The 24,897-nt window shown below is 38.7% G+C and overlaps 2 protein-coding genes and 1 long non-coding RNA gene across 9 annotated transcripts; 2 read left to right on the top strand and 1 right to left on the bottom strand.

Annotated features, from left to right (window-relative positions):
* Positions 1 to 2,977: 2,977 nt before the first annotated feature.
* On the top strand, positions 2,978 to 13,149 carry LOC144716493 (uncharacterized). 7 transcript variants are annotated; one of them, XR_013584904.1, is made up of 6 exons: positions 2,978 to 3,184; positions 4,068 to 4,204; positions 4,832 to 5,023; positions 5,112 to 5,198; positions 11,705 to 11,874; positions 12,908 to 13,149. XR_013584904.1 is itself a non-coding variant. In XM_078591621.1 (5 exons), exon 1 carries the CDS (start codon positions 8,382 to 8,384, stop codon positions 10,260 to 10,262), a length of 1,881 nt encoding a protein of 626 aa, XP_078447747.1. In that variant the 5' UTR covers positions 5,212 to 8,381; the 3' UTR covers positions 10,263 to 10,502; positions 10,602 to 10,722; positions 10,807 to 11,054; positions 11,705 to 11,874; positions 12,908 to 13,149. The 7 variants fall into 7 exon arrangements, 6 of the variants coding, with proteins under 6 accessions (XP_078447747.1, XP_078447743.1, XP_078447746.1 ...); XM_078591621.1 differs by lacking the exons at positions 2,978 to 3,184; positions 4,068 to 4,204; positions 4,832 to 5,023; positions 5,112 to 5,198 and adding exons at positions 5,212 to 10,502; positions 10,602 to 10,722; positions 10,807 to 11,054; XM_078591617.1 differs by lacking the exons at positions 2,978 to 3,184; positions 4,068 to 4,204; positions 4,832 to 5,023; positions 5,112 to 5,198 and adding exons at positions 5,212 to 10,722; positions 10,807 to 11,054.
* A 2,224-nt stretch (positions 13,150 to 15,373) lies between these two features.
* On the bottom strand, positions 15,374 to 17,742 carry LOC144716495 (transcription elongation factor SPT4 homolog 2-like). The gene is made up of 5 exons (XM_078591622.1): positions 17,413 to 17,742; positions 17,129 to 17,220; positions 16,542 to 16,597; positions 16,285 to 16,346; positions 15,374 to 15,734 (listed from the first exon to the last, which is right to left on the bottom strand). The coding sequence occupies exons 1-5, from the start codon at positions 17,548 to 17,550 to the stop codon at positions 15,681 to 15,683; spliced, it is 402 nt and encodes a 133-aa protein (XP_078447748.1). The 5' UTR covers positions 17,551 to 17,742; the 3' UTR covers positions 15,374 to 15,680.
* A 383-nt stretch (positions 17,743 to 18,125) lies between these two features.
* LOC144714787 (uncharacterized) lies at positions 18,126 to 20,040 on the top strand. Its single transcript, XR_013584471.1, has 2 exons — positions 18,126 to 18,259; positions 19,713 to 20,040. It is a non-coding gene; the product is annotated as an uncharacterized LOC144714787 (long non-coding RNA).
* Positions 20,041 to 24,897: the final 4,857 nt, after the last annotated feature.

Here is a 24,897-nt window from a genome sequence, read left to right on the forward strand (position 1 = left end):
ATGGTTTACTGATTTATCTTTTATTCCGTATTCTTCTACAAAATAAATTTTGAATTATGTCAATTAAGGCTTCAAAATTCCCCAAAGGAGATCCATAGACACATAAAATTATATTATGAATTCTATAAAATAGAAAATATATGCTACATATATTTTGTCTAAAATAAATTGGAGATTGTAGAATGATTTTTTTCATGAACATGCCTAACATTGACGATGTAAAAGAAAATTTATAAGAACTAACATGTTATTTAACATTAAACGTAAATTATCACGGATGGTTTATGGTATAACTCAATTACTTTGCTCTCTAGAGAGAAAAATAATCTCTAAAAAATAATCTCTTAATCATGAAAGCTTGTGCTTTTCCCTTCTGACGGATGTTATTACTTCAATTTTCATGATATTGTATTAATTTAAGATAATCTGAACGACTGAATCAAAGAGGAATCCATGTTCCATGTCACATGTACATCAACAACATTGGCCTACGAGGAATGAGGATGGAGAACAGACTAATTGTGAGATTCAATTAGCTATACGTGCTCTTTAGAGAGAAAAATAATCTCTAAAAAATAATCTCTTAATCATGAAAGCTTGTGCTTTTCCCTTCTGACGGATGTTATTACTTCAATTTTCATGATATTGTATTAATTTAAGATAATCTGAACGACTGAATCAAAGAGGAATCCATGTTCCATGTCACATGTACATCAACAACATTGGCCTACGAGGAATGAGGATGGAGAACAGACTAATTGTGAGATTCAATTAGCTATACATGCTCTCTAGAGAGAAAAATAATCTCTAAAAAATAATCTCTTAATCATGAAAGCTTGTGCTTTTCCCTTCTGACGGATGTTATTACTTCAATTTTCATGATATTGTATTAATTTAAGATAATCTGAACGACTGAATCAAAGAGGAATCCATGTTCCATTTCACATGTACATCAACAACATTGGCCTACGAGGAATGAGGATGGAGAACAGACCAATTGTGAGATTCAATTAGCTATACATGTGGATTATCAAGCCTAAAGTGATAGAATCTATTTTTGGAATGATATTTTTTATTTTCTGAATTAACATGTATTTTTTGGAATTTTATTACGACATTTTCTAGATAAATATAGGTTTTTTCATGAATCTGTTGACATTATTATTAAATAATTATTATCCCCGTGTCATCTCACCATCTTCGTCTTATTGCTACCTCTAATCCTATATTTATTATGACTCGTGTTAAACTGAACCTATAGAGAAAGCTACTTCCCTAAAATCCCTTCACCGTGGAAAAAACCCTTTTTCATCACTGACCATTCAAATTATTTTATGAGCGAAGGTTTATAATTTTTTTTGATTAAACTCAAATAAAAAAATCATAATTTTAACCAAATTTTGAGTAGACAGATGATTCCCAAGAAAATCCATCTTTCTCTATATTTTCATCACGAAATTAAAATTTTGTAAGCTAATGTCATTTATGGTTTATCCATGTATATCAAATTTCCAACCTACATTTTCAGTTAATGCCCAGGATGGAGCACAAGAATCAACTCCAGTCATCCATTATTTCAACCGATGACAAACTACCAAGCTCCTATGTAATATTACCAACAAAACAAAACCTCACAACCTATCATTTTCCCCATCCCTGAGGAAAACTTCACCCAATTGTATAGTTCTCCTTGTGCCCTGGTATAAATCCTCAGCAAGGTCCAGTCCATTTACAATCAACTAAGATATTGACCAAAAAACTAATGTGATAACGGCATAAAATAAAATCGACTTACTAAATTTATTTCAATATAAATCTAGGAAAATGAGAGCATGAATACAGGGTCACACATTCATTTAATCCATGATTTAGAAGATAATATTTTGTTAAATTTGGATCATAAAATAAGTATATGTGCCAGACAGTAATGGATAATAAACATGTTGTAAGCATCATTTCAAATGAGACATCCACTTCCCATGAAACCTACAGTCATTTTATTTCTTACTATTAATATTACTATAAATACCTACTAATCATGCACAATAGTGACGACATACTTCTTGTATGCCACATATAATCATAAAATCTTATTTATGAAATATGTCCACACATCTAACCTAGTATCCAGTACTTCTATAAACACCTACTTCAAGTCATTTCAAAAACTACACAACACAACAGCTGTATGACTCAAAGCACCTTCCATCGCCAAATATTATGTTCCAAGTAAAATTTCAACGTATGACTACAGGGGCTTCATTACTTCCCTAAATTGAATCGTGTTCATTTAATCCCAAATGATGTATACTCCAATATATTCATTACGTACAGAAAGTACTAACGAAAAAACGAAAAAATACAAAAACATCACCATCACCGCATAACTTGCATAAAATCAAACTATATCAAGTGACACAACGATAAAACACATTTAATTACAACAGTTTCAAGATACTAAAAATTGTGAAAACTGGACTCAAAATTAAGATCATCTTAGAGTAAAATATATTGAATATCTAAGAGAACCATTTCACTTATTAAGGCTTATTAAGGATTAAATACTGATTTTAATCCATGATATAAATTGATATCATTTACATCATGATCAGTTCATCTATAAATCAGAAAAAAGCACAAGGTATAACTTGGCAGCTGACGAGTTAAAAATTCAACCTATCTATTGTGTTGAGTCAATTTCTGATCAGTCCATCTATATATTGACACAAACACTAATTAGGTTTGCTAGTAAAGGTTATTCAGCTGTTGGAGTCACTAACCTAACTAATACACAGGTGTAAAGGGTTATACACAATTTGTTAATTTTTTTTAAAGAAATGATGTTTCAAATGCTGTGAATTTTAAGGTATTTTTATATATTTTTTTGACATCAAATTCTGAAAGAATATAATCTCTATCTATACTACTATAAAGCAAATGCTTCTGCCCTCCGATTGGCTGAAAAGAGAGTCAAGAGAGAAGAGAGAGAATGACACAGATGAGAGAGAGTGAGATTGTAGAGAGAGACTGAGAGAGCGTTTAGTGCCCCCTCCCTACCGAAAGCGCCCCCTTCCTAGTCTCCAGCGTCCCCTCCCCACCGCCGCCCCGCCCTCCTTCCCCGGCCTCCCGGGCCTTCTTCCTGGCAGCGTGAAGGGTCGTCGTCGACGAGGATTGCCGATCAGAGGCTATTTCTCTTGCCCTCTCTTTCTATATATCTCTCTCGCTCTCTCTATCTCTGTCCCTCTTTTGCTCTATATTTCTGTTGCCCTCTTCTTCTCTCTATATTTTTTCCTTCCTCTCTATCGCGATCGAAAATGTACGCAAATAATGTGTAGTAATATTCCTTATCTTTGAGGGAGAACTCGAGTGAGAGACCTTGGCAAAGTTTTCGTGCGTTCTAGAGCTTCAGAGTCTGAAAAAGAATCACTTCTCCCTTTCAAAATTTTATCAAATCAATCATCAAGATTTGATAAAGAAGAGGAGAGCGGAACCTGAAAACATGAATCGACATTTCATCAAATCCATATCAAAATTTGATCAAAAATTTACAAAATTTTGATCTCAATCTCATACGATCTCGATCTCAGAATCAGATGATTTTGGGATACGACATATGATCTCAATCATCCCCGATTCTCCGAGAGAATTTTTTTTTCATCCCTATATATTTTTCTGATCTCGGCCGCCGATTCTTCGAATTCTTTCAATGGAATCAATTTAAGTAAATTTTCAGCAGCCGATTCTGAGATCGAGATCATATGAGATCGAGATCAAAATTTTGAACAACAGAGTACACAAGAATAGCGATCTGAACAACAGAGTACCATTTGAAAGCACCAACCATCTGCTCTATCTCTCTCCGTCTCTATATCTCTATTTCTCTCGCCTTCTCTTTCGCTGAATCTCTTTCGCTCTCCCTATCTTTGTCCCTATTTTCCCCCTATTTCTGTCGCCCTATTTTTCTCTCTATCTCTTTCTCCTCCACTCTTTCTCAGGGATGCAAAAGTGAATTTACAATTACTTTAAAGAAAACCAACTTATGATGTTCATCCCGTTCGATTTTGCAGAATATCATGACCCAGCAGAACGAGTTGGTTTAAGGACAGACTGGGACACACTAACTTTTTCTCGATCAACAGAAATATCTACATCGACCATCGACTCATGAACAGAGACCAAGGGCTGCCTAATTCACTAAGGCAGGGTACGTATTGATTCAAATATCAAAAATTCATTTGGACAATTTACGTTTTAATTTGCTTCGAGTTTCCAATAAATTTACTACCTCTTAAAAAAATTAACTTACATTTCAAGATAACGGCTAAAGATAGACACATTGCATGGATGAGTGAATGAAAGAAATCAAGATACCAAAATTTAAGAAGAAAGATGAATCGACCTGCTTAAATTCACAAATATTTGTCAAGTACATGAAAATGCAAGAAAGGGAGATACTAGAATCAAAATTGTTTCATCATTAACTGAAATGATTTTCACTGGTGGTGCCTATTATCTGGAAAATAAGAAATAAGCGACCGAAGTGCAATAACCATATGGATAAATTTTTTTAAAATATTTGATAATTCAATGACATTGCAAACCTTCATTAATACCATGAATTGAATAACCTTCCCTATCTTTGTCCCTCTTTTCTCCCTATTTCTGTCGCCCTATTTTTCTCTTCCCTCAAAGACTTCGACTCCTTGGACTGGATACATACCCTCCAGACTTTCTTTCTTACATAACAAAAAAATTTTAATTGGCAAGAAATTATTAATCTGGCCAAGGTATAATCACCGTATGATGTTCACCCTGTTTTTCAATTATGCAGAATATCATGAACCAGCACAATGCGCTGGATTAAGGATCCACTATCTCCTTCCTGCTCTCCTGTTCCGGGCCGTTGCTAAGCATATATTCAAAGCATATATTCTTCATCCAAACTCTTCGTTCGACACAAATTTTTACAGCAACTATCAAATCAAAAGCTGAGAACAAGGGCTGCCTAATTCACTAAGCCATGGTACGTATTGATTAAAACATAAAAAATTCACCTGGAGTCATGGATTTAAATATTAAATTAAAGTGATCTTGCTGTTTCCTTTATGCAGCTTGAGATTCGTCTCGAAAGGTGAGAGAAACTTTGATGAAGGGAGCATTGTTTTAGGAAACCAAAATAGATTGATTATCTGACGAAGGTTCGTTTTCTGATTTAAATATTGTTTATCTCAATCAATGCTTTGTTCTATCAAGTCTGTTTTCCTATTATTTGCTTCAGATTTTATTGATTTTCCATTTCCTGATTTCAACTTCATATATTTCTTGATATTCCTAAATTGATCAGAATTTTTTAAATTGACTGAGATTGTGATTCTCTTTAAATTTCGAGCTTCGTCTCTCGATGGATCGAAATTTATTGATGAAGAGAACTAAATTGAGTGAATCGCAAACCTTTTTGAGATCGAAGAGTGAAGAGAGAGAAGATAGAAACACAACAATGTCTTCAATGGCCCTCCTGTATTCCGTTTCTTCCTTCCCCTCTTCCATGCGTGTCCCGGAGACCAAACGATTGAGTAGATCGTCGACTATGGGGACAAGTCGTTGTAGAGACACCGGCTGAGAGAAGGAATCACGGGCTGAGACCAATGCTCCTCTTCTCCCTAGTCCCTGCTGTCCCAATAAGCTACTGATCAATGGACATCGAAGTTCTCCATCAATCAGAATATGACTGTAGCTCTGATCTTAATTTGATTTCATAAGGTTCTCCTCTTCATCCAAAATGGAGAAAATTCTTATTGAGAACTTGAGAGAGAAGAGAGAGACTGAGAGAGCGTTTAGTGGCCCCTCTCTTCGATTCGTACAAACATGGTCTCCTCCCCAACCGCCACCCCGCCCTCCTTCCCCGGCCTACCGGGCCTTCTTCCCGGGAGGGGGAAGGGTCGTCGTCGACGAGGATTGCCCTCGATCGGTAATCATGCTAAAAAATGTACGCACGAATAGCGTTCTGAACAACAGATTTCAACTTTCAAGCACCAACCATCTGTTCTTGATCAAGAAAGTGGACATCTTCAATGATAAATTATTATATTATGAAATAGATTTCAATCTCCCAATAATATCTCTCCCCTTTACCACAACCAATTTAAGAATCCCTATTTTTATTTTGATCGAGAATTCTTATTTCATCTTGTGTCATGGTGTGAGCGATTTTTATTTCAATTTGTTCACCTTTTCATTAGAGATGAAGATATGGAGATAAATTCGGATCGATGGACATCGAAGTTCCCCATCAATCAGATGACTGCTAATTTGCTCTATAGCTGATGTGATAAAATTCTGTTCTTGCTCATAAATGTAAAAATTCTGATAGTGAACTTGATAGATTATGTTCTACTGCCTACTACTAATGTCCACTAATAATTTTAAGAATTCATGTGCCTTTTTGTTCGCTTATTGCGCCCACCATTGTTTACAAACATATGGCAGAGCGAATTGCAAACCGTCGCTCTACAGGATCAGCCAACGTGAGGACCTTCCTTGCAGCCTCCCGTACTATGGAAAATGTTCAACCACATTCTCTTGGTGGCATGACTGCAACATGCGCTTCATTCCAATCTAAGATGTGGATGCAAGAACGCAAACATGGCTCCAGTTAGAGAAACCCAGTGTTCCAATTATGTTGCAAGAATGGCAAGGTGATGCTTTCGGCTTTCCCCAATCCACCGCCACCGCTTCTTGCTCTGCTGGAGGGGACGACAGAGGAGTCAAAGCACTACCGCAATTTTATTCAAGCCTACAATTCAGCTTTTGGATTCACGTCCAGCGGTGCAAATTTTGACCGTTCCCTCCCTGACAACCATGCCGACATGTACACGTACCGCATACAAGGAGGTGTTTATCATCACATCTCAAATGCACTGCTGCCCCCTGTTGGTCAAGCTCCCTGTTTTGCTCAAATCTACATATACGATATGGACTACCAGATCGAACGACAAATCTCAATCTTCCCTGATCTGCAACGCAATATCCTTCAAAAGATCCACTATTGTCTACGTGAGGCCAATCCCTTTGTTCGCCAGTTTCAAGATAACAATGAAGAAGTGCTTCTCAGTGCGTCCACCCAAGAATTCGAGCTACGAATCGGTGAGCCTTCTATTCCCGACTTCCGTTATGATCAACCCACATCATCTGAAGTAGCTATACTTATGCACGGTAACGACGGAGATGGAAGATGCAACATTATTCTTTAGAAGCATGGAGGGGGCCTACAATTCGTAAATCAACTCGACGGAAATTATGATCCGCTACACTTCGTGCTCCTCTTTCCATATGGTTTTCAAGGGTGGAGCATGCAACTAAAGGAAAGAATCAAGGTAACGATGAACTAGTTTTATGCCTACCACTTCATGGTTCAAGACTCATCAAGAGTGCTTCATCGTTTTGGCTGGCTTTTTCAAGAATATGTTGTGGATGCTTACACCAAGGTTGAAGAGTCTCGCTTACACTGGATTCGATGCAACCATAGGACATTGCGGGCAAGCCTCTATCGAGGGTTGATTGATCAAGTTGCCACTGACGATGTTGTTGTTCCTGCAAAGAGGATGATCATTCTCCCACCATCTTTCACCGATGGCCCGCGCTACATGCAAGGGCTGTACAAGGATGCCATGGCCATAGTACGAAAGATGGGAAAGCCAGATTTATTCATCACGATGACTTGCAACCCAAAATGACCTGACCTCACAAAAGCTCAGCTACCTGGACAGAAGTCGCAAGATCGATTCGACCTATGTTGTCGCGTTTTTCGATTGAAATTGAAGGAGCTCCTCCATTTGATAATCGACAAGGAAATATTCGACAAAGTAAAAGGCCGTGTGTATGTTGTCGAGTTTCAGAAACGTGGTCTCCCACATGCGCACATGCTGTGGATACTAGATGATCCGTACAAGCCAAGAACCCCTGAAGACATTGACAAGATCGTGTGTGCCGAGTTACCAGATCCCAACGAGAAGGACTTGTTTGATTGTGTGGCGACACATATGATCCATGGTCCTTGCGATTCTACAAACCCAAGATGCCCGTGTATGAAGAACGAAAAGTGCTCCAAGAAATTCCCCAAGGAGTTCATCAGCTGAACACAAGTAAACAACGATGGGTACCCTCTCTACTTGCGCCGCAATAATGGCCGCGTCGTCCAGAAAGGTTCGCATCTCATTGACAATCAATGGGTTATTCCATACAATAAGTATTTGTGCAAAGTGTTCAACTGCCACATCAATGTGGAAATCTACTCTTCCATCCAATCAGTAAAGTACCTGTACAAGTATGTTTATAAAGGCCATGATCGCATTCAAGCAAAATTATCTTCCAAGGTTCCTCCAATGGATGATGCCATTGCAGGTGCAGCTCAAAACACTACATCCCACGATGAAGCACAACAATATCTCGATGCCCGATACGTGTCTGCATCAGAAGCTTTTTGGCGTATTTGCGAATTCAGCATGCAGAAAATGTATCCAACTGTGTATGCCCTTCAAGTATACGATGAGAATATGCAATCCGTGGTGTATGCAGAAGGCGAACCGGTTAGTGAAATCATGGACAGGTCAGCATGCACGCCCCTCACAGAGTGGATGCGCTATAACAGGGAGCATCCAGAAGACAAAGTAGTCAAACGGACGTTGTACAGTGACTTCCCGTCTTATTACACGTGGAACGACTCCACTCGATGTTGGTCACGACGTCATCGACTGCAATGCATCGATAGGGTGCACTTCGTGTGCCCTCGCGATAATACTCAATACTATCTCCGGTTGATGCTTCATCGCATTCCAAGAGTGAGGTGTTACGAAGATTTGCACACCGTTGATGATGTTGTCTATGACACATATCAAAGTGCTGCTGAAGCCCTTGGCCTACTCCACTCCGACGCTGAGTTTGACAACGATCTCGCATTGGCCTCAGCTATTGCTTCTCGTCAAATTTGCAAGCTCTTCGCAATGATACTACTCTATTGTGAACTCTCCCAACCAGACGTGCTTCTTGAAAAATACCTTGCCACAATGTCAGATGACATCCGTTTAGAGAACTGCGCTTCACAAGTGACTAACCAGATACGACAAAAAGTATTGAGGGCGCTCGATTCAATCGACTACCAAAACGAATCTTCTCTTGCAGCATTCCCAGTGTTGCCCCAAGTCTTCGAACTTCGACTGATAGATACAAGGTGCAGTCCAAGCCATGGACACAACATTCAAAATGCAATGATCGCAGCAGAACACCTACGAGACATGCTGAATGTGGAACAAAGACAACTTTACGATGCAGTATTCGAGGCCATCGAATCAACATATCAGGCTAAGGAGGCCAAGGTCTTTTTTGTTGATGGGCTTGGTGGATATGGTAAGACATTTCTCTACTCAGCTATTCTCACACAAATCAAGGCCTCTCGCCTCACTGCCATACCGACTGTGACAAGTGGTATTGCGGCGCTTCTTCTGGAAGGAGGGCGAACGTTGCACTCCACATTCAAGATTTCAATTCCCGTCACTCACATCTCAACGTGTGGAATCTCACCTGACTCCATGATTGGCCGAAAAATTCAGTCAGCAAGTATTATTATTGTGGACGAAGCTCCAATGATGCACCACCATGTTTACGAGACGCTGGATCGATCTATTCGAGATGTGATGAAGACCATTGATACAACTTTGGAAAATATTCCTTTCGGTGGCAAGGTTGTCGTGATGGGAGGCGACTTTAGACAAATGCTTCCATTCATACAGAAAGGCTCACGCTCAATGATCATTAGTTCGTCTCTTAACCAGAGCGATGTATGGCGCCATTGCTCTGTTTTCTGCCTCAGAACCAATGTCCACGTTTCACCAGATCAAAAAGCGTGGAGCGAGTTCCTACTTAGGGTAGGAGAAGGATGCGTTGGGCCTGATGTCCATCTTCCAACTGAGATTCAACACGTCTCCTCTCTGCTTGATCTGATTGCCTGGGTTTATGGAACCTTTGAAGATATCGCAACTCCATTGATAGTGAAGACAATTTTGACACCTCTGAACAATGATGTGGTCAAGGTCAACAACATGGTTCTCGATGTCTTCCCAGGTGAAGCGATGGAGTACTTCAACTTTGATTCAATCCCTCCTGGAGAAGTCAACAACGCATCTCTCTACCCAACCAAGTTCTTAATACAATTGATGATGCGACAATGCCGTTCCACAAGCTCCGATTCAAGATCGGCTGCATCGTGATCCTTATCCGAAACTTGAACACACTACAAGGTCTATGCAACTGGACCAGGCTTCGAGTGGACAGCTTTTTCCCAACAATGATACAAGCCACAATCATCAGCCAAGGCAATTTCTACGGTGATGTCCATCTCATACCACGGATTGCTCTCTACCTGTCTCAATCGAGGATTTCGTTTTGATTCAAGCGCCTATAGTTCCCAGTTTGGCTGGCCTTCACGATGACGATTTACAAATCCCAAGGTCAGACTCTAGACACAGTGGGGTTATATCTACCAAACCCACTTTTCACTTACGACCAACTCTACGTCGGTCTCTGAAGGACGCAAATTGGTCCAACAGGAATCGTGTTCTGCAATGGCAGCGCAAACCGCCTGCCTGTGACTAACATTGTTTACGGAGAGGTTTTTCACTAGGAGATGTCATGTAGAAGGCCGTAGAAGACGAGCTTCTATGTTCTCAGGTACAACATCAAACTCTCTCTCTACCTTCTCATCCCCATAAAATACCAAAACTAAGATCCTTCTTAATTTCACCTCCCATGAAGCCGTTACGTCATCTGTGCTCCACTAAACAGATCAGCATCATCATTGTCCACATCATCATTACATCATCGTCAAGGCTGAAAATCCATCCCGTGATAGAGGTCCAGGCCTAGGAATTCTTCATTGTGACGTGCCAACACGGGGTTGGAATCATTTTTTTCGTGTGGCTCAGACAGCATGAGAAATAATCTTCATCATCTGAGCTTCCCCATTGTCGCAATGCAGCACAACGCACTTCCTCGGCAACAAGGCAAGCAACTTCTCCGTTACGTTTTCCCCCTCCTCCGCTCCCTCTATCTCTATGTAAAATCTCCCCTTTCCCTACCACGGCGCATCTCCTTCTCTCTGTCCCCCTCATGCGCTCACTCTATTCGTCTCTCCATCTCTCTATCTCTCTCACCCTTTGCCTCTGCCTCTTTTCCTCTCCTTCTCTTTCTCTATTCTCTGTCCCCCTCTCCCTCTATCTGTCTCAATGTCTGTCTTGCGCTATCTCTCTCTCCCCCCCTTTCCCTCTTCCTGTCTCGCACTCTCTCTCTTATGCTATCGCTCTCTCCCTCTCTCTCCTTCTCTCTCCCGCTTTTTGTCTCCCTCTCTGGCTCTTTCACTTTCTCTCCCACTCCCTCTCCCTTTCTTTATCTCTCTCATATCTATCTCCCACTTTATCTCTCTCATATCTATCTCTCCCTCTCGCGCCCTCCCTCTCCCTTCGTTGCGAGAGAGAGAGAGAGAGAGGGAGAAATTGGGAGAGTGAGGGACGTATATTTACCAATTTGATTGAAGAAAACAGATGTATGATGTTCATCGTGGCCTCTGATTGGCTGTACCTTCCTTCACCGGTAAAGGAGAAGTAAGGTTATCGTTTTCGTTCATGGGTTTCACATTAGAAATTCTCTTTTACAGATAACGGTTACAGGAACAGACGGCAGTAGGGTCAACTGGAACGCACGTTCGTCAGAAAATGGGCTTCAACTGCGGGGATATGTGTTCTCCACCGTTGTTCTCCAGCGTCATCCTCACCGGCGGCAACATCCTCGAAGCCCCCTGGATTTCCTCTCCGGCAACGGCTGCAGGTTCTATTTCCCCTATTTCTCTCCTGTCTCTCTCTCTCTCTCTCTCTCCCTCTCACTCTCTCTCTCTCTCTCCCTCTCTCTCTCTCTCTCTCCCTCTCTCTCTCTCTCTCTCTCTCTCTCTCTCTCTCTCGCTCTCTCGATTGATCGATGTCTATCTCTCTCCATCACTCTGCTACACTCTCTCTTCACCTATATAACTCTATCTCTATCTAGCTCTCTCTCTATGTCTCCCTCTATCTCTCTCAGCTGTATAGATTTCACTTAATCTCACCCAAATCATATCTATCTCCCTCTTTCTGTATCTGTCTTGCTCTATCTGCATCTATCTCGCTCTATCTCCATCTATATCGCTCTATCTCTCCATCTCTATCTATCTCAATCTGTCTCCCTCTATCTCACTCTATCTCCCTCTATCTCTATCTATCTATTTAGCTCTCTCTCTATCTCTATCGATCTATCTCTCTCTACTCTCTATCTCTATCTATTTATCTTGCTCTAACTCTCTCTACCTCCCCCTATCTCTCTTTATCTCTATCTATCTACCTCTCTATCTATATCTATCCACCTCACTCAATCTCCCCATCTCTCTTCTCTCTCTATTTCTCCCTCTCTCTTTGTTTACGTGTTTTTATCTGTCGCTCTCTGTCCCCAGGATTCTACTTCAATTACTATCTCTTTCTCCCTCTGCTTCTGTCGAAACACTTATTTTATCTCCTACAAATTGACGGAATCATTCAGATATATGCACGTGCTTCTCTCTATCTCTTTATCTCTATTTGTACGGAACCCCATTCTAAAATTATGTTTATAACTTGGAAACCTATAAATTATCATTCTAAAATTATGTTTACGCACCTATGCCGATGGGGTGTTTATTTAGGCGCCCTTTCATCCTCGCCTTCTACCAAACTTAAATCGATTACTATTGTCCTTATAAATTCTTATAATCAACTTTATTTCAAATTATTCTTCTTGATGTAGCAGCCGGATAATTCTCATGGTGGATCTGAATGACGGAATTTTGTTGGTGCAGGTGGAGGCGAGAAGCTTCGATGCAAATACTGGATCGTCAAAACTGTCGCATAGGGACCAAGTGAGGTCTCCTCCGCCACCAGTCTTCTATGCTACCCCCGGCATGTTATCCAACTGAAGTAGGCTTCTTTTTCTTCCTTCTCCTTCATCTGTCTACAAGCTTCAGATCTGTGTGCTACAAATAAGTGGCTGAATATGGGATTCCTTGATTCTCCTAGAATGAGTACGGACCTGCTTTCTATCTCTTCTCTCCCCACCCCAAGCGAGCATTGCGAGTGGGCCCTACTAGTTACTATAAAGCAAAGTGGTGTACCCTTCTGGCCTCTGATTGGCTGAAAAGAGAGTGAGAGAGAAGACATAGAGTGAGAGAGAAAAGAGAGTGAGAGAAACGGTTGAGAATGGTTGAGCATTATCGTAGGTCGATGGGGAGGGTTGCACGAAGGATCGTCGATCGTGGGGACAACTCCCTGTAGAGTCACCGGCTGAGAGAAAGAATCACGGGCTTAGACCAGTGCGCCTCTTCCCACCATTCCCCACTATCCCAACAAGCCATCGATCGATCGACATGGACATTCAAGGCGTTGACAGTAGAGATCGTGGAGGAGAACCAGATCACCAGAGATCTGTCAGTGGACTGTCTGTTTGTTTTCTGCTCAACCGATTCGACACCCTCGAAAAGCAGTCAAACATGTCCACATCATTGACGTTGACTCTATCCCTCTCTATCTCTCTCTCTCTCTTAAGATATCTCTACTATGTCACATCTATGACATTGTTAATGTGTTATATTATGAGACATATATCTAAGCTGACCCGTATGAGCTTCTTTGCAGGATCAGCCATCATCTAATTGGAATAGCTTTCGGCTGCGGTGTGACTGTTTTGACGCAGCCTTTTCCTGTCTCGAGGAAAAGTCTGCGTCTGAGCCATCTTATGAATGAAAAAATTCTAAAAATGAAAGAATTCTCTTATGAGCCATCCTACGAATGAAAGAATTCTCTCCGGAGTCCATTGATTTCTCTCTCTGATTGAAAGAATTCGAAGAATAGGCCACCAAAGATTTCAAAATCTTCCGAAGAATTCAATATCCAATTTCTCTATCTCATTGAAAGAATTCGAAGAATTGGCCGTCAAAGATTTCAAAATCCTCCGAAGAGTTCGATATCTCTCTCTGATTGAAAGAATTTGAAGAATCAGCCCCCAAAGATTTCAAAAGCCTCGGTGTTGATTTCTCTCTTTGATTGTAAGAATTCGAAGAATCGGCCGCCAAATATTTCAAATTTCTCTCTAATTTTGAATCTACCTGAAGGGATCATGCGAGCGTTGCGAGCGGGCCCCACTAGTTTTATGAGTCAGAATTGACTTTTCTTAATTTTCCGGATTAAATTATTCAAGACACTATTTTTCTAAGTCCCAATATATGTTTCATTTTTTTTGGATGCTACATGATTTGTCAAGAATTAATTAACATAGTTGTGTTTAATCATACTCGGGCAAGAAAATAGTGTTTGCAGAATAAATGATTTCTAATTTTGTAGGTTATTGATTTCAGCAGTAATGAACTGCAAAAATAATGAAGGGTTTTTTAAACATTTTATTTACAATAGTAATGAACTGCATTGCCGGGTCGCGATATCAAGCCAAAACATTTTATTTACAATAGCAAACAACTGACATTAAACTGCATCGAAACCCCACCTTAAGAGCTAGATCTGCTCGCAGGTCTCTTCAGGATAATCTAAATTGAACAATGGTTTGTCCTATAAAATTGGATTGTCATTGAACCAGATGAGCAGCAGCTACCCCATAGATACCCAGAAGAACTGTCATTCGTTCCAAATCAGAGGATAATATGGAGGGAATTCAAGAAAATGACAGATTCTTTTAGTTGAAATTCTTGATCAAGTCTACTAATTGTCCTGGCGAATTGAGGATAAGATCAATTCTCGACTGTTGAAGGTCAGACCGATGGATGGATCTAATATTGACCGTATCTGATTGGACGGTATCCAGATTGGATTGATTGATCAATCCAATATATATTGTTTGTGAAGAATCCAAACCAGATTGAAACCCCACCTGAAAAATGCAGCAGCTCTCTTTATGTTCATTGCTTCGCAGGGATCAATCCAATAGCTGATCAAGGATTGGATCGACTTTTGATCCATGGTTGACTAATTGGACGCCAATCAATTGAGAGTGCCTAATGAATTGGACATTGATGAGATAACAAATATGGGTCCAATTTGATCAGTTCTGATTGAATAAGACCCGATCCAATCGATCAGTTGATTGGATGAGTCATTATATCTCGGTCACGCTCGAGACAAACGCCTGTCATGTCGAAGCCCCGGCTAAAAAAATGGAGCAACCCTCATTTCTCTTCTGGTTCCATTGCTTAGAAGGGATCCACTTCAATAGAATGATAGGTCTCTTCCATAAAGTTGAACATCAATTGAACCAGATGAAGGGAACTAAGTCAACTTACACTGATCATCAATGCAGAAGAAATGTACTTATCTCTACAACCAAGCTGAAACCGTAACTATTAAGATGGAGAAGAAAATTAAAAAATGGCAGCTGTCAATATTAGAATCGTTCAGGCTCTGATCCACAACTGGAATTTGCATTGTAGGACCGAATCTTAGGCCCCGGAATTCGCGCAGCATGTGGTCGAAACATAGTGGACAGAGGCCAGGAAGTACCTGATTCTTTTGACCCTCATACTAACCCATCGGTTGATTGGAGATAAAGCCACCGAGATGGACAACAAGTCAGCTTCGGGATTTTGGTGGCACATATTGCACATTGTTGTCCGCGCATATGTTCTGAGAATAAAAATACATGTAAGAGAATCTCAAGCCACAAGAAGACGAAGAAAAGAGAGAGAGAGAGAGAGATGGAGAGGAAGGGAAGAAGAAGAAAAGGAACATTGTACAAGTTTGGGAGTTCATTTGACACTCTTATGAGCTTTAGAAGTGAAACGAAACAAAGATGGAATATGGTGCAAGAGGTTTCGTGCCTGTTAGTGAGAGAGGGAGTGATTGAGCTAGTGAACGAGCGAGTGAGTGAGCGAGCGAGTGCGGGAGATAGAGATAGTGAGTGAATGAACGAGTAAGGGCGAAAGGGAGAGAGAGAAAGGGAAGGAGGGGGAGAGAGAGAGAGAGGGAAAGGGAGAGAGAGAAAGAGAGAAAGTGAGCAAGTGTGTGAGCTTGTGAGTGAGTGAGTTGAGTAAGGGAGAGGGAAAGAGAGAGAGAAAGTGAGCAAGTGAGTGAGCAAGGGAGGGAGAGAGACAGAGACAAAGAGAGAGAAAGACAGAGAGAGAGAGAGAGAGAGAGAGAGAGAGAGAGAGAGAGAGAGAAAGAGAACGATATGGACCTTGTATTCTTCTGGGAGTTCTTCCGAGACGGCAAGAGTATAGCAACCGGGGATGAACCTTCCTGAAACAAAATGAAGGCTGAGAGTTAGATAAACGACGTCCACTAAACAGGATACTTGGAAAGGTTATATGGGTTTAAGTGCAAAATCATTAAAAATAAACGCTTCCTTTCAAAATAAAAAATAAATATAAATGCTAGAATGACAAGAATTCGCAATATGACTATCTGACTGATATAGAAAATGTACAGACTCACCGATTCGTAGCCATCGGGCAGCCCAGCTCCTACTTGGATCCATGACAGATATTATCCTAGATAATCATCATTACATAACAAATCAATACGATGATAATGAAGCGATTCCTTCCATCTGATACTTTATGATGATAATCGTGCAATTGAAAAGGGTAGATGATAGTTAAAAAAAAACAGACGCACCGAGTAACTGTCATAACATCACCATACTTTTCAGGCATTATGACCCATGAAATCAAGTAACAAGCTTTGTATAAAAAATTACTCACAACTGCAGTATTAACACTGAAAATTTCCAAATGAGTAAAAACCATCCCATATGCTACTCTTCTTGTCCTAGAACAGTCGCAACAGTTTAATTGTCACTGTGTCTGCCCTTCAAATTAGGTCCGTTTGCCTAGAAATCGATCTTGATACCAAAACACGATTTCTTGAATGAAAATTTACATCTTTTACTTCTCCTCTGTAAGATCTCTATCCTTATATGAGATCAGAGATGAAAATTAAGAATCCCTAGCTACTATACCATAAAAAACAGAATAATGCAAAAAAGGAATGATTCTTGAATGAAAAAATGAGTGGAATACCCGGTGAAGTTTGGAGTCGTACAATTCACCACATTGTCGTTATCTTTATCCATCTCCAGGAATGGGCAGTTTTCGCAGCCCGATTCTCTAAACTGGACAGAGAAGAAAGTCCAAGTTAGACTTTTCAATGTTCGCGCAGTGGAGTCTGTTCAAACTCTAAAACAACCAATGAGAAGAATTCGCAAACCCTAACAGCATCTACTCATCTAATCCAAACTTGATTAAACAATAACCAGAAATTAAATAAACCCTACAAGAAGAGAAGGGAGAGATTGATAACGTACTTGATCGTAGGTCTTGACGAGGCGGCAGCGAAGGCAAGCGCGCAGCCCGTGGCCGAAAGTGGTGGGAATCTGCGCGAAGTTTGCCAGGCGCTCCTCCTCCGATAAGAAATCGGCGCCCCCTTTCCCTCTACTGCCCATCTGGGAATCGGGAAACAACGAGATCTTGCTCGGAGCCTGCACAATTTATCGCAAAATCGAACGAATTGGATCGAGAACGAGTTGCAGATTCGGCGGTAGACGAATTGGATCGAGAACGAATTTTAGATTCGGCGACAGAAGAGTTCGATCGACGATGATTTGGAGATTTGGCGACAAATGAACGAACAAAACAATGAACAACTGCAATTTAAACTAGGATTGGCGGACAGTAGAGGAATAGGGTTAGTGGACGGATGACGAATGGGACGAAGCTGATACTGTCATCCATGAACTGGTGTGATCTCTGGTAATGGCACGTCCGGGACGTGACGCCCCGGAAGTGACGGGACGGATGACGATGTGTGACGAACGGTGACGTGACGAACGTTTCGTCATGTCACCGTCTCGTCACACGTCCGAAGAGTCTAGAAAAAATCCGTCACGTAACCGCCACGCGTCCCTCTTTCCTCGTTCCCTCACGTCACCATCACCGTGATGCCGTCACCGTCACCGATGACGGAAACAGTATAACTATTTTACTGTGGTAAAAAACATAGTACTAACTTCTAAGTTCTCTGAGTCAGAGCCCCCTTAGGTAGAAGTCGAAGTCAGAACTCGGAAGCCCCGTTTCTCTCCTATTTCTCTGGCAATTCGTGAATGAGAACTCTGGAAATTCTACTTCACGTTAATATTCTTCCTCACTCTCTCGGTGAGTTGTGCAATTTTGTTTTTTTTTATTCTAGCCCATGCTATAAACGATTTTATTATTCACTGAAGAAACGATCATTGCATCTCTATCTCAATCTTTCTATTTCTATGAAGGGTCGAGCGTGTTGTATTTCTTTGTTTTTTATGTGTTTGGGCATTGAAGTTTGCTAGAATATTAGATTTCATCAAGTGAGCTATCAATGTTATTTTAGTCATGGTTTGCTATGATTCTTTTCTTATCTCTGTCTCTACGTCATCTCTATCTCTCTTTTTGCATCTCTATATCTATCATTGTAGTGCTCGACGTCAATCTCTATGTCTGTCTCTGTGTCTCCATATTTTTGTTTCCATCTCTATCTCTGTCAATGGGTCGATCATGAACTTCACAATAACTGTAACTTTGTAAAGTGGGGTTTGATATTAGTCTCTTCACGCATGAACCATGAAAATTTGAAGAGATTCTTCACAGGATACCTGCTGGAAAAAAACTTTCACAGGATAAATTTTTTTTATTTTCCACGGTTAAATGTAGAAAACACAATAGTGATATTTTCATCATGGTTGCTATGATTCTTTTCTTATCTCTGTCTCTTTGTCATCTCTGTCTCTCTTATTGCATCTCTATATCTTTCATTGTAGTGCTCGACGTCAATCTCTATGTCTGTCTCTGTGTCTCCATATTTTTGTTTCCATCTCTATCTCTGTCAATGGGTCGATGATGAACTTCACAATAACTGTAACTTTGTAAAGTGGGGTTTGATATTAGTCTCTTCACGCATGAACCATGAAAATTTGAAGAGATTCTTCACAGGATACCTGCTGGAAAAAAACTTTCACAGGATAAACTTTTTTTATTTTCCACGGTTAAATGTAGAAAACACAGAAGTGATACAGCCGGGGAAAAGGTGATGACCGTTTATATTCTTTGAATACTCATTTTGTGTATCTCAAATTCTCTATCTCCCTATCTTGATCACTCTATGCTCTTCCTATTTCTCTATCTCCCTATCTCGATCACTTCATCTCCCTATCTCCATCCATCTCTGCTCTCCCTATTTCTCTATCTCTCTATCTTAATTCTCTATTTCCCTATCTCGATCCCTCTCTGCTCTCCCTATTTCTCTATCTCCCTATCTAAAATTCTCTATCTCCTTATGTCCATCACTCTCTGTCTCCCTATCTCCATCCCTCTCTGCTCTCCCTATCTTCATGACTATCTGATTGTAAACATGTGCATTTTTTAGCCATCTTGTATGATTATCTAACAGGATATTTATATCCATAATGGACATGCAATTTTTTGTTAGCGACTTGATTCATTATCTTCCATCTATTGATGTACTCCTTAATACTTCAGACTTCAGAAATATTTTTTAGTTTCTTCTTAACTCAACAGGCTATGAAACGTCGATATCTATCTGTAAAATAAGTCAGAATGCCCACTGTTTATGAAGGTCCCCACTCTCTGAGTAGTGAAGGGAAGTGCTCGGTCCAAGAAACTCAGCTCCCTGCCCAAGAAAGTCAGCGAGGACCCACCAGTTGTGTTCAGATTTGATCTCTGTGATCTTCTGCCATGGTACACCTGTTTGCTAATTTAATAATAGGCGTCAACTCTAGGCGTTTCTGATGCTTCACTGGTTCAAGTCAAATGCGGGGTCTCTCTTTGATTTGTTATTTGATACTGAGTATCCTTCATCTTTCTGATGTCCTTGGTTATTCTCCTGTTCGCGTAAATAATAGTTGGATACATAACCGACCCTTAACCTATTTGAATTTTCGATTTGATCTTGAGTTCCCTTCATTGTTCTGATATGATTGGTTATTCTCCTGTTCGCGTAAATAATAGTTGGATACATAACCTACACTTAACCTATTTGCTTTTTCGATTTGATCTTGAGTACCCTTCATTGTTCTGATATGATTGGTTATTCTCCTGTTTGCATAAATAATAGTTTGATACATAACCGGCGCTTAACTGATTTTATTTTTTGATTTGATCTTGAGTACCCTTCATTGTTCTGATGTGATTGGTTATTCTTGGGTTCACATAAATAATAGTTTGATACATAGCCGGCACTTAATTTACATTTGATTTTTGATTTGATCTTGAGTACCCGTCATTGTTCTATTATGATTGGTTATTCCCCTGTTCGCATAAATAATAATTTGATACATAACTGGCACTTAATCCATTTGATTTTCGATTTGATCTCAAATACCCTTCATTGTTCTGATGTGATTGGTTATTCTTATGTTCTCATAAATATTAGTTGGATACATAGCCAGCACTTAATCTCTTAGTTGGATTTTTTGATTCGGTCTTGAGTCCCCTTAATCTTTCTGATGTCCTTTGTTATTCTCCTGTTCGCATAAATAATAGCGTGATACATAACGGGTAATTAATCTCAGATTTTTTTTATTGATAATGAGTACCCTTCATACTTCCGATGTGATTGGTTATTCTCCTGTTCGCATAATAATAGTGTGATACATAACCGGCAATTAATCTCTTAGATTTTTTGATTAACATTGAGTACCCTTCATACTTCCAACGTGATTGGTTATTCTTCTGCTAGCATAAATAATAGTTGGATACATAACCAGCAATCCATCTCATAAATGTTTCATTGATATTGAGTGCCCTTCGTCTTTTTGATATTATTTGTTATTCTTCAGTTCACACAAGTAATACTTGTAGACATAAAAATAACTTTTTTGTTTTTCTTTATTTGATATCGAGTACCCATCATCTTTCCGATGTCATTAGTAATTCTCATGCGGGCATAAATAATAGTTGTATTCTGATGTCATTGCTTATTCTCCTGAGCGCATAACTACTAGTTGTATACATAACCAACGCAAGTCTCTCAGTTTTCATTTGCTACATTTTCAAGTTCAGGAAAATAATTTTTGACGTAAATGTGATCCCCAAAAATCTCAATAAAAGGTGACGAATTTCCTTTTCTCTCTCTGAAGTGTACATATATTTCAAGGTAATTTGATTCTACGAAAAAAAGAACGTAGTTTAATTATAATATTTAAAAGACCTTTTGCGAAAAACGTCTTACATAAAAGCTGATCATGATTCTTAGGTTGCTTTATCTACTTTCAAATAGTTATCTGCACACTCGGCTTAACATTCCTTTATGCACTTGAAAATTTGTTACTCTCATTGTGTGTATATAACTTAATAATAAATATTTTGAGCCATATATGTCTACGCATACATATTTACTCACATATATTATTACGTACGAAATGTGATTGAAGTTGAGCAGCTTACAAAATAGTTATTCAAAAAATGGTAAGTTAGTCATCCATACAATGTTTGTAACTAAACAACGCCTTTAAGGCACTATTATGTTAATAGAAAAATTGTTGGAGTAGGGTTTTGATTTAACACAAAAAATGATAAAAAAAGAACAAAAAATAATAATGGATTATGAAAAGCGCATATTGAAAGGCGAGTCTGGAGAAAAGCACTTTAAGAAATCAAAACAATAAAAATTATAGCAAACGACCGACAACAAATTAGTTATATTCACAAATTTTAGTCAATAAATTAATTATTAAAATATATTGAAACAAACATCACTAAATCCTTAATTTTTCCGTCAAGAAACTAATTATTAAATTAATTATATTCATAATTTTCTGTCAATAAATCAATTATTAAAATGCATTAAAACAAATGTCACTGAATCCTTAATTTTTCCATCAAGAGACTAATAATTAAATTAATTATATTCATAATTTTATGTCAATAAATTAATTTCTAAAATGTATTTTAAAAATGTCACTAAATCCTTAATTTTTCCTTCAAAAAATCAATTATTAAATTAATTATATTCATAATTTTTCGTCATTCATTTAATTACTAAAATGTATTTCAAAAAATGTCACTAAATCCTTAATTTTTTTGTCAAGAAATTAATTATTAAATTAATTACATTCATAATTTTTTGTCATTCATCTAATTACTAAAATGTACTTAAAAAAAGTCACTAATCCTTAACTTTTTCCGCCACGAAATTATTTATTAAATTAATTATAGTCACAATTTTCCTCCAATAAATTAATTATCATGATGTATTTTAAAAACGTCACTAAATCCTTAATTTTTCTGTCAATAAATTAATTATATTCATAAATTTTCTCATTCATTTAATTACTAAAATGTATTTAAAAAACGTCACTAAATCCTTAATTTTTTCCGTCAATAAATTTTATTAAATTAACTATATTCACAATTTTCTGTCATTAAATTAATTATTGAACTGTATTTAAAAAAACGTTACTAAATCCATAAAATTTTCCGTCAAAAAATTAATTATATTCATAATATTCTATCAATAAATCAATTATTAAACTGTATTAAAAAAAATCTTCAATAAATCGTTCATTTTTCCATCAAGAAATTAATTATTTAAGTAATTATATTAACAATTTTTCGTCAATAAATTAATTATTAAATTTTATTAAAACAAACGTCACTAAATCCTTAATATTTCCGTCAAGAAATTATTTCTTAAATTAAATATATTCATAATTTTCCGTCAATAAATTAAATATTAAAATGTATTAAAAATTGTCATCCGTGACATCCGTTTCATCACGTCACACATCCAGGGCACCTTGTCACCGTCATGTCACCGTCACACCATCTTCGTCATCAGTCACTGTCACTGTCACCAGCTATGAAAACTATCACCGTCACCGTCACGTCATCTGTCACGTCACCGTCACACCATCTTCGTCTTCCATCACTGTCACCATCACCAGCCCTGAAGACTGTCACCGTCACCATCATGTCGTCCGTGACATTTCCTTCACGGTGATGTGTGACGTGACGGATGGCGCTTGTCCTTCCCTATTCTCAGGCTATACGAATGACGAATGGGATGAAGCTGACACCTTCTTCCATGAACTGTTGTGAATTGTGATCTCAGGCTCCAGACGGATGATGAATGGGACGAAGCTGACATCGTTGTCCATGAACTGTTGTGATCACATGCTCGAGACGGATGACGAATGAGACGAATATGACACCGTCGTCTGAAAACTATTGTGATCTTAAGCTCGAAACAAATGACAAATGGGACGAAGCTGACACCGTCGTCCATGAACTGGTGTGATCTCAGGCTCGAGACGGATGATGAATGGGATGAAGCTGACACCGTTGTCCATCAACTGTTGTAATCTTAGGCTCGAGACGGATGATTAATGGGACAAAGCTGACACCATTGTCCATGAACTGTTGTGATCTTAAGCTCGAGACGGATGATGAATGGGACGAAGCTGACAAGGTCATCCATCAATTGTTGTGATCGAAGGCTTGAGACGGATGACGAATGGAGCAAAGGTGGCACGTACACTTTTTACCAAACTTTGGTAAAACTGGACCCATCAGTTTGGGAATCATGGGTTTACCAAAAATGTTATACCCACGCAAATACATAAATAAGTAAATACACATATACATAGGTACACAACTCCCACAATAGGGAAATACAAAGATAAACAAATACATAAACACAGAATTACATGAATACATGAATACACATGCATAAATAAACAAATACATATTTACACAGATGCCAAAATATATAAGTGTTTAAATAACTAGATATTTATGCATGTGATATATAAAGATATAAGTATAAAAATATGCAGAAATACAGGTTTTTTTATTATGTAGTGAATCCATGACAGAGATAGAATATTTAACGAAGTACATATTTTTTTACTCTTTTAAGCACTCTTTTTAACTTAAATTTTAACTTTGGTTTTTAAATTTGAATCTGATTTTTTCATATACATGTGACCAAACTTATAAGTTTTGATGAACCTAAATTGATCTTTGACTGAACCGACACCGCCTGAAGTTTAGGTATATGTATAAGTTTAGACCACAAACTAGTAGACTTGAACTGTAATTCCCTTAAGGAAAGCATCATCCTTTATCATCAAACACTAACATGGAGGCAAAAAGTAGGTGAATTGTAGAAATTAAACGTTGATCATTTTATGCACAGATAAATCGAGTTAGGCGAGGTGGACACATCACCTCATCTTTGTTGAATTTAGACAAACGTCCATAAAGGACCTTGGAGGTTTGTAGAACAACATAATGAGCTTTGTACCTTTGTTGGAATTTTAAAGCTTGTGATGGAAACAGGGGCATGATTGAGTGTTAAGAAACAAAAGGGAAATTTTTGGAGGAAGAAAATTAGGGTAGAAGCCTACCTAGTTGGGTTTGCTTCCTGCCATACCTCTCACTATCCTAAATCATACATAAGGATGTCAATGTTGATAAAATTATACATGGGCATTGATGGAAATATATGTGTTCGGCAAGCCAATCACACACTTTACATTTCATTCTATGTTCATTAATAGAACATATTCAATGTAGTGCACGTGTGATGTGTATAATGAAGTCCATGAATATATGATCAAACTTAGTGAATTATGATGAGATTGCAATATGGAGATCACTGGTCTTTAAGCATCTGTTCTAAATATTCTTATTCGAAGGATACGCGAGAAGGACATCAAAATGTTTGGATATAATAACACTATCTAGCCGTACTCATATGATGGGTATGACCATTCCTGTAGCCATTAGTGTGGAGACAG

The sequence above is a fragment of the Wolffia australiana genome, chromosome 2 (assembly GCF_029677425.1).
Source record: "Wolffia australiana isolate 7733 chromosome 2, ASM2967742v1".
Classification (NCBI taxonomy): Eukaryota; Viridiplantae; Streptophyta; class Magnoliopsida; order Alismatales; family Araceae; genus Wolffia; species Wolffia australiana.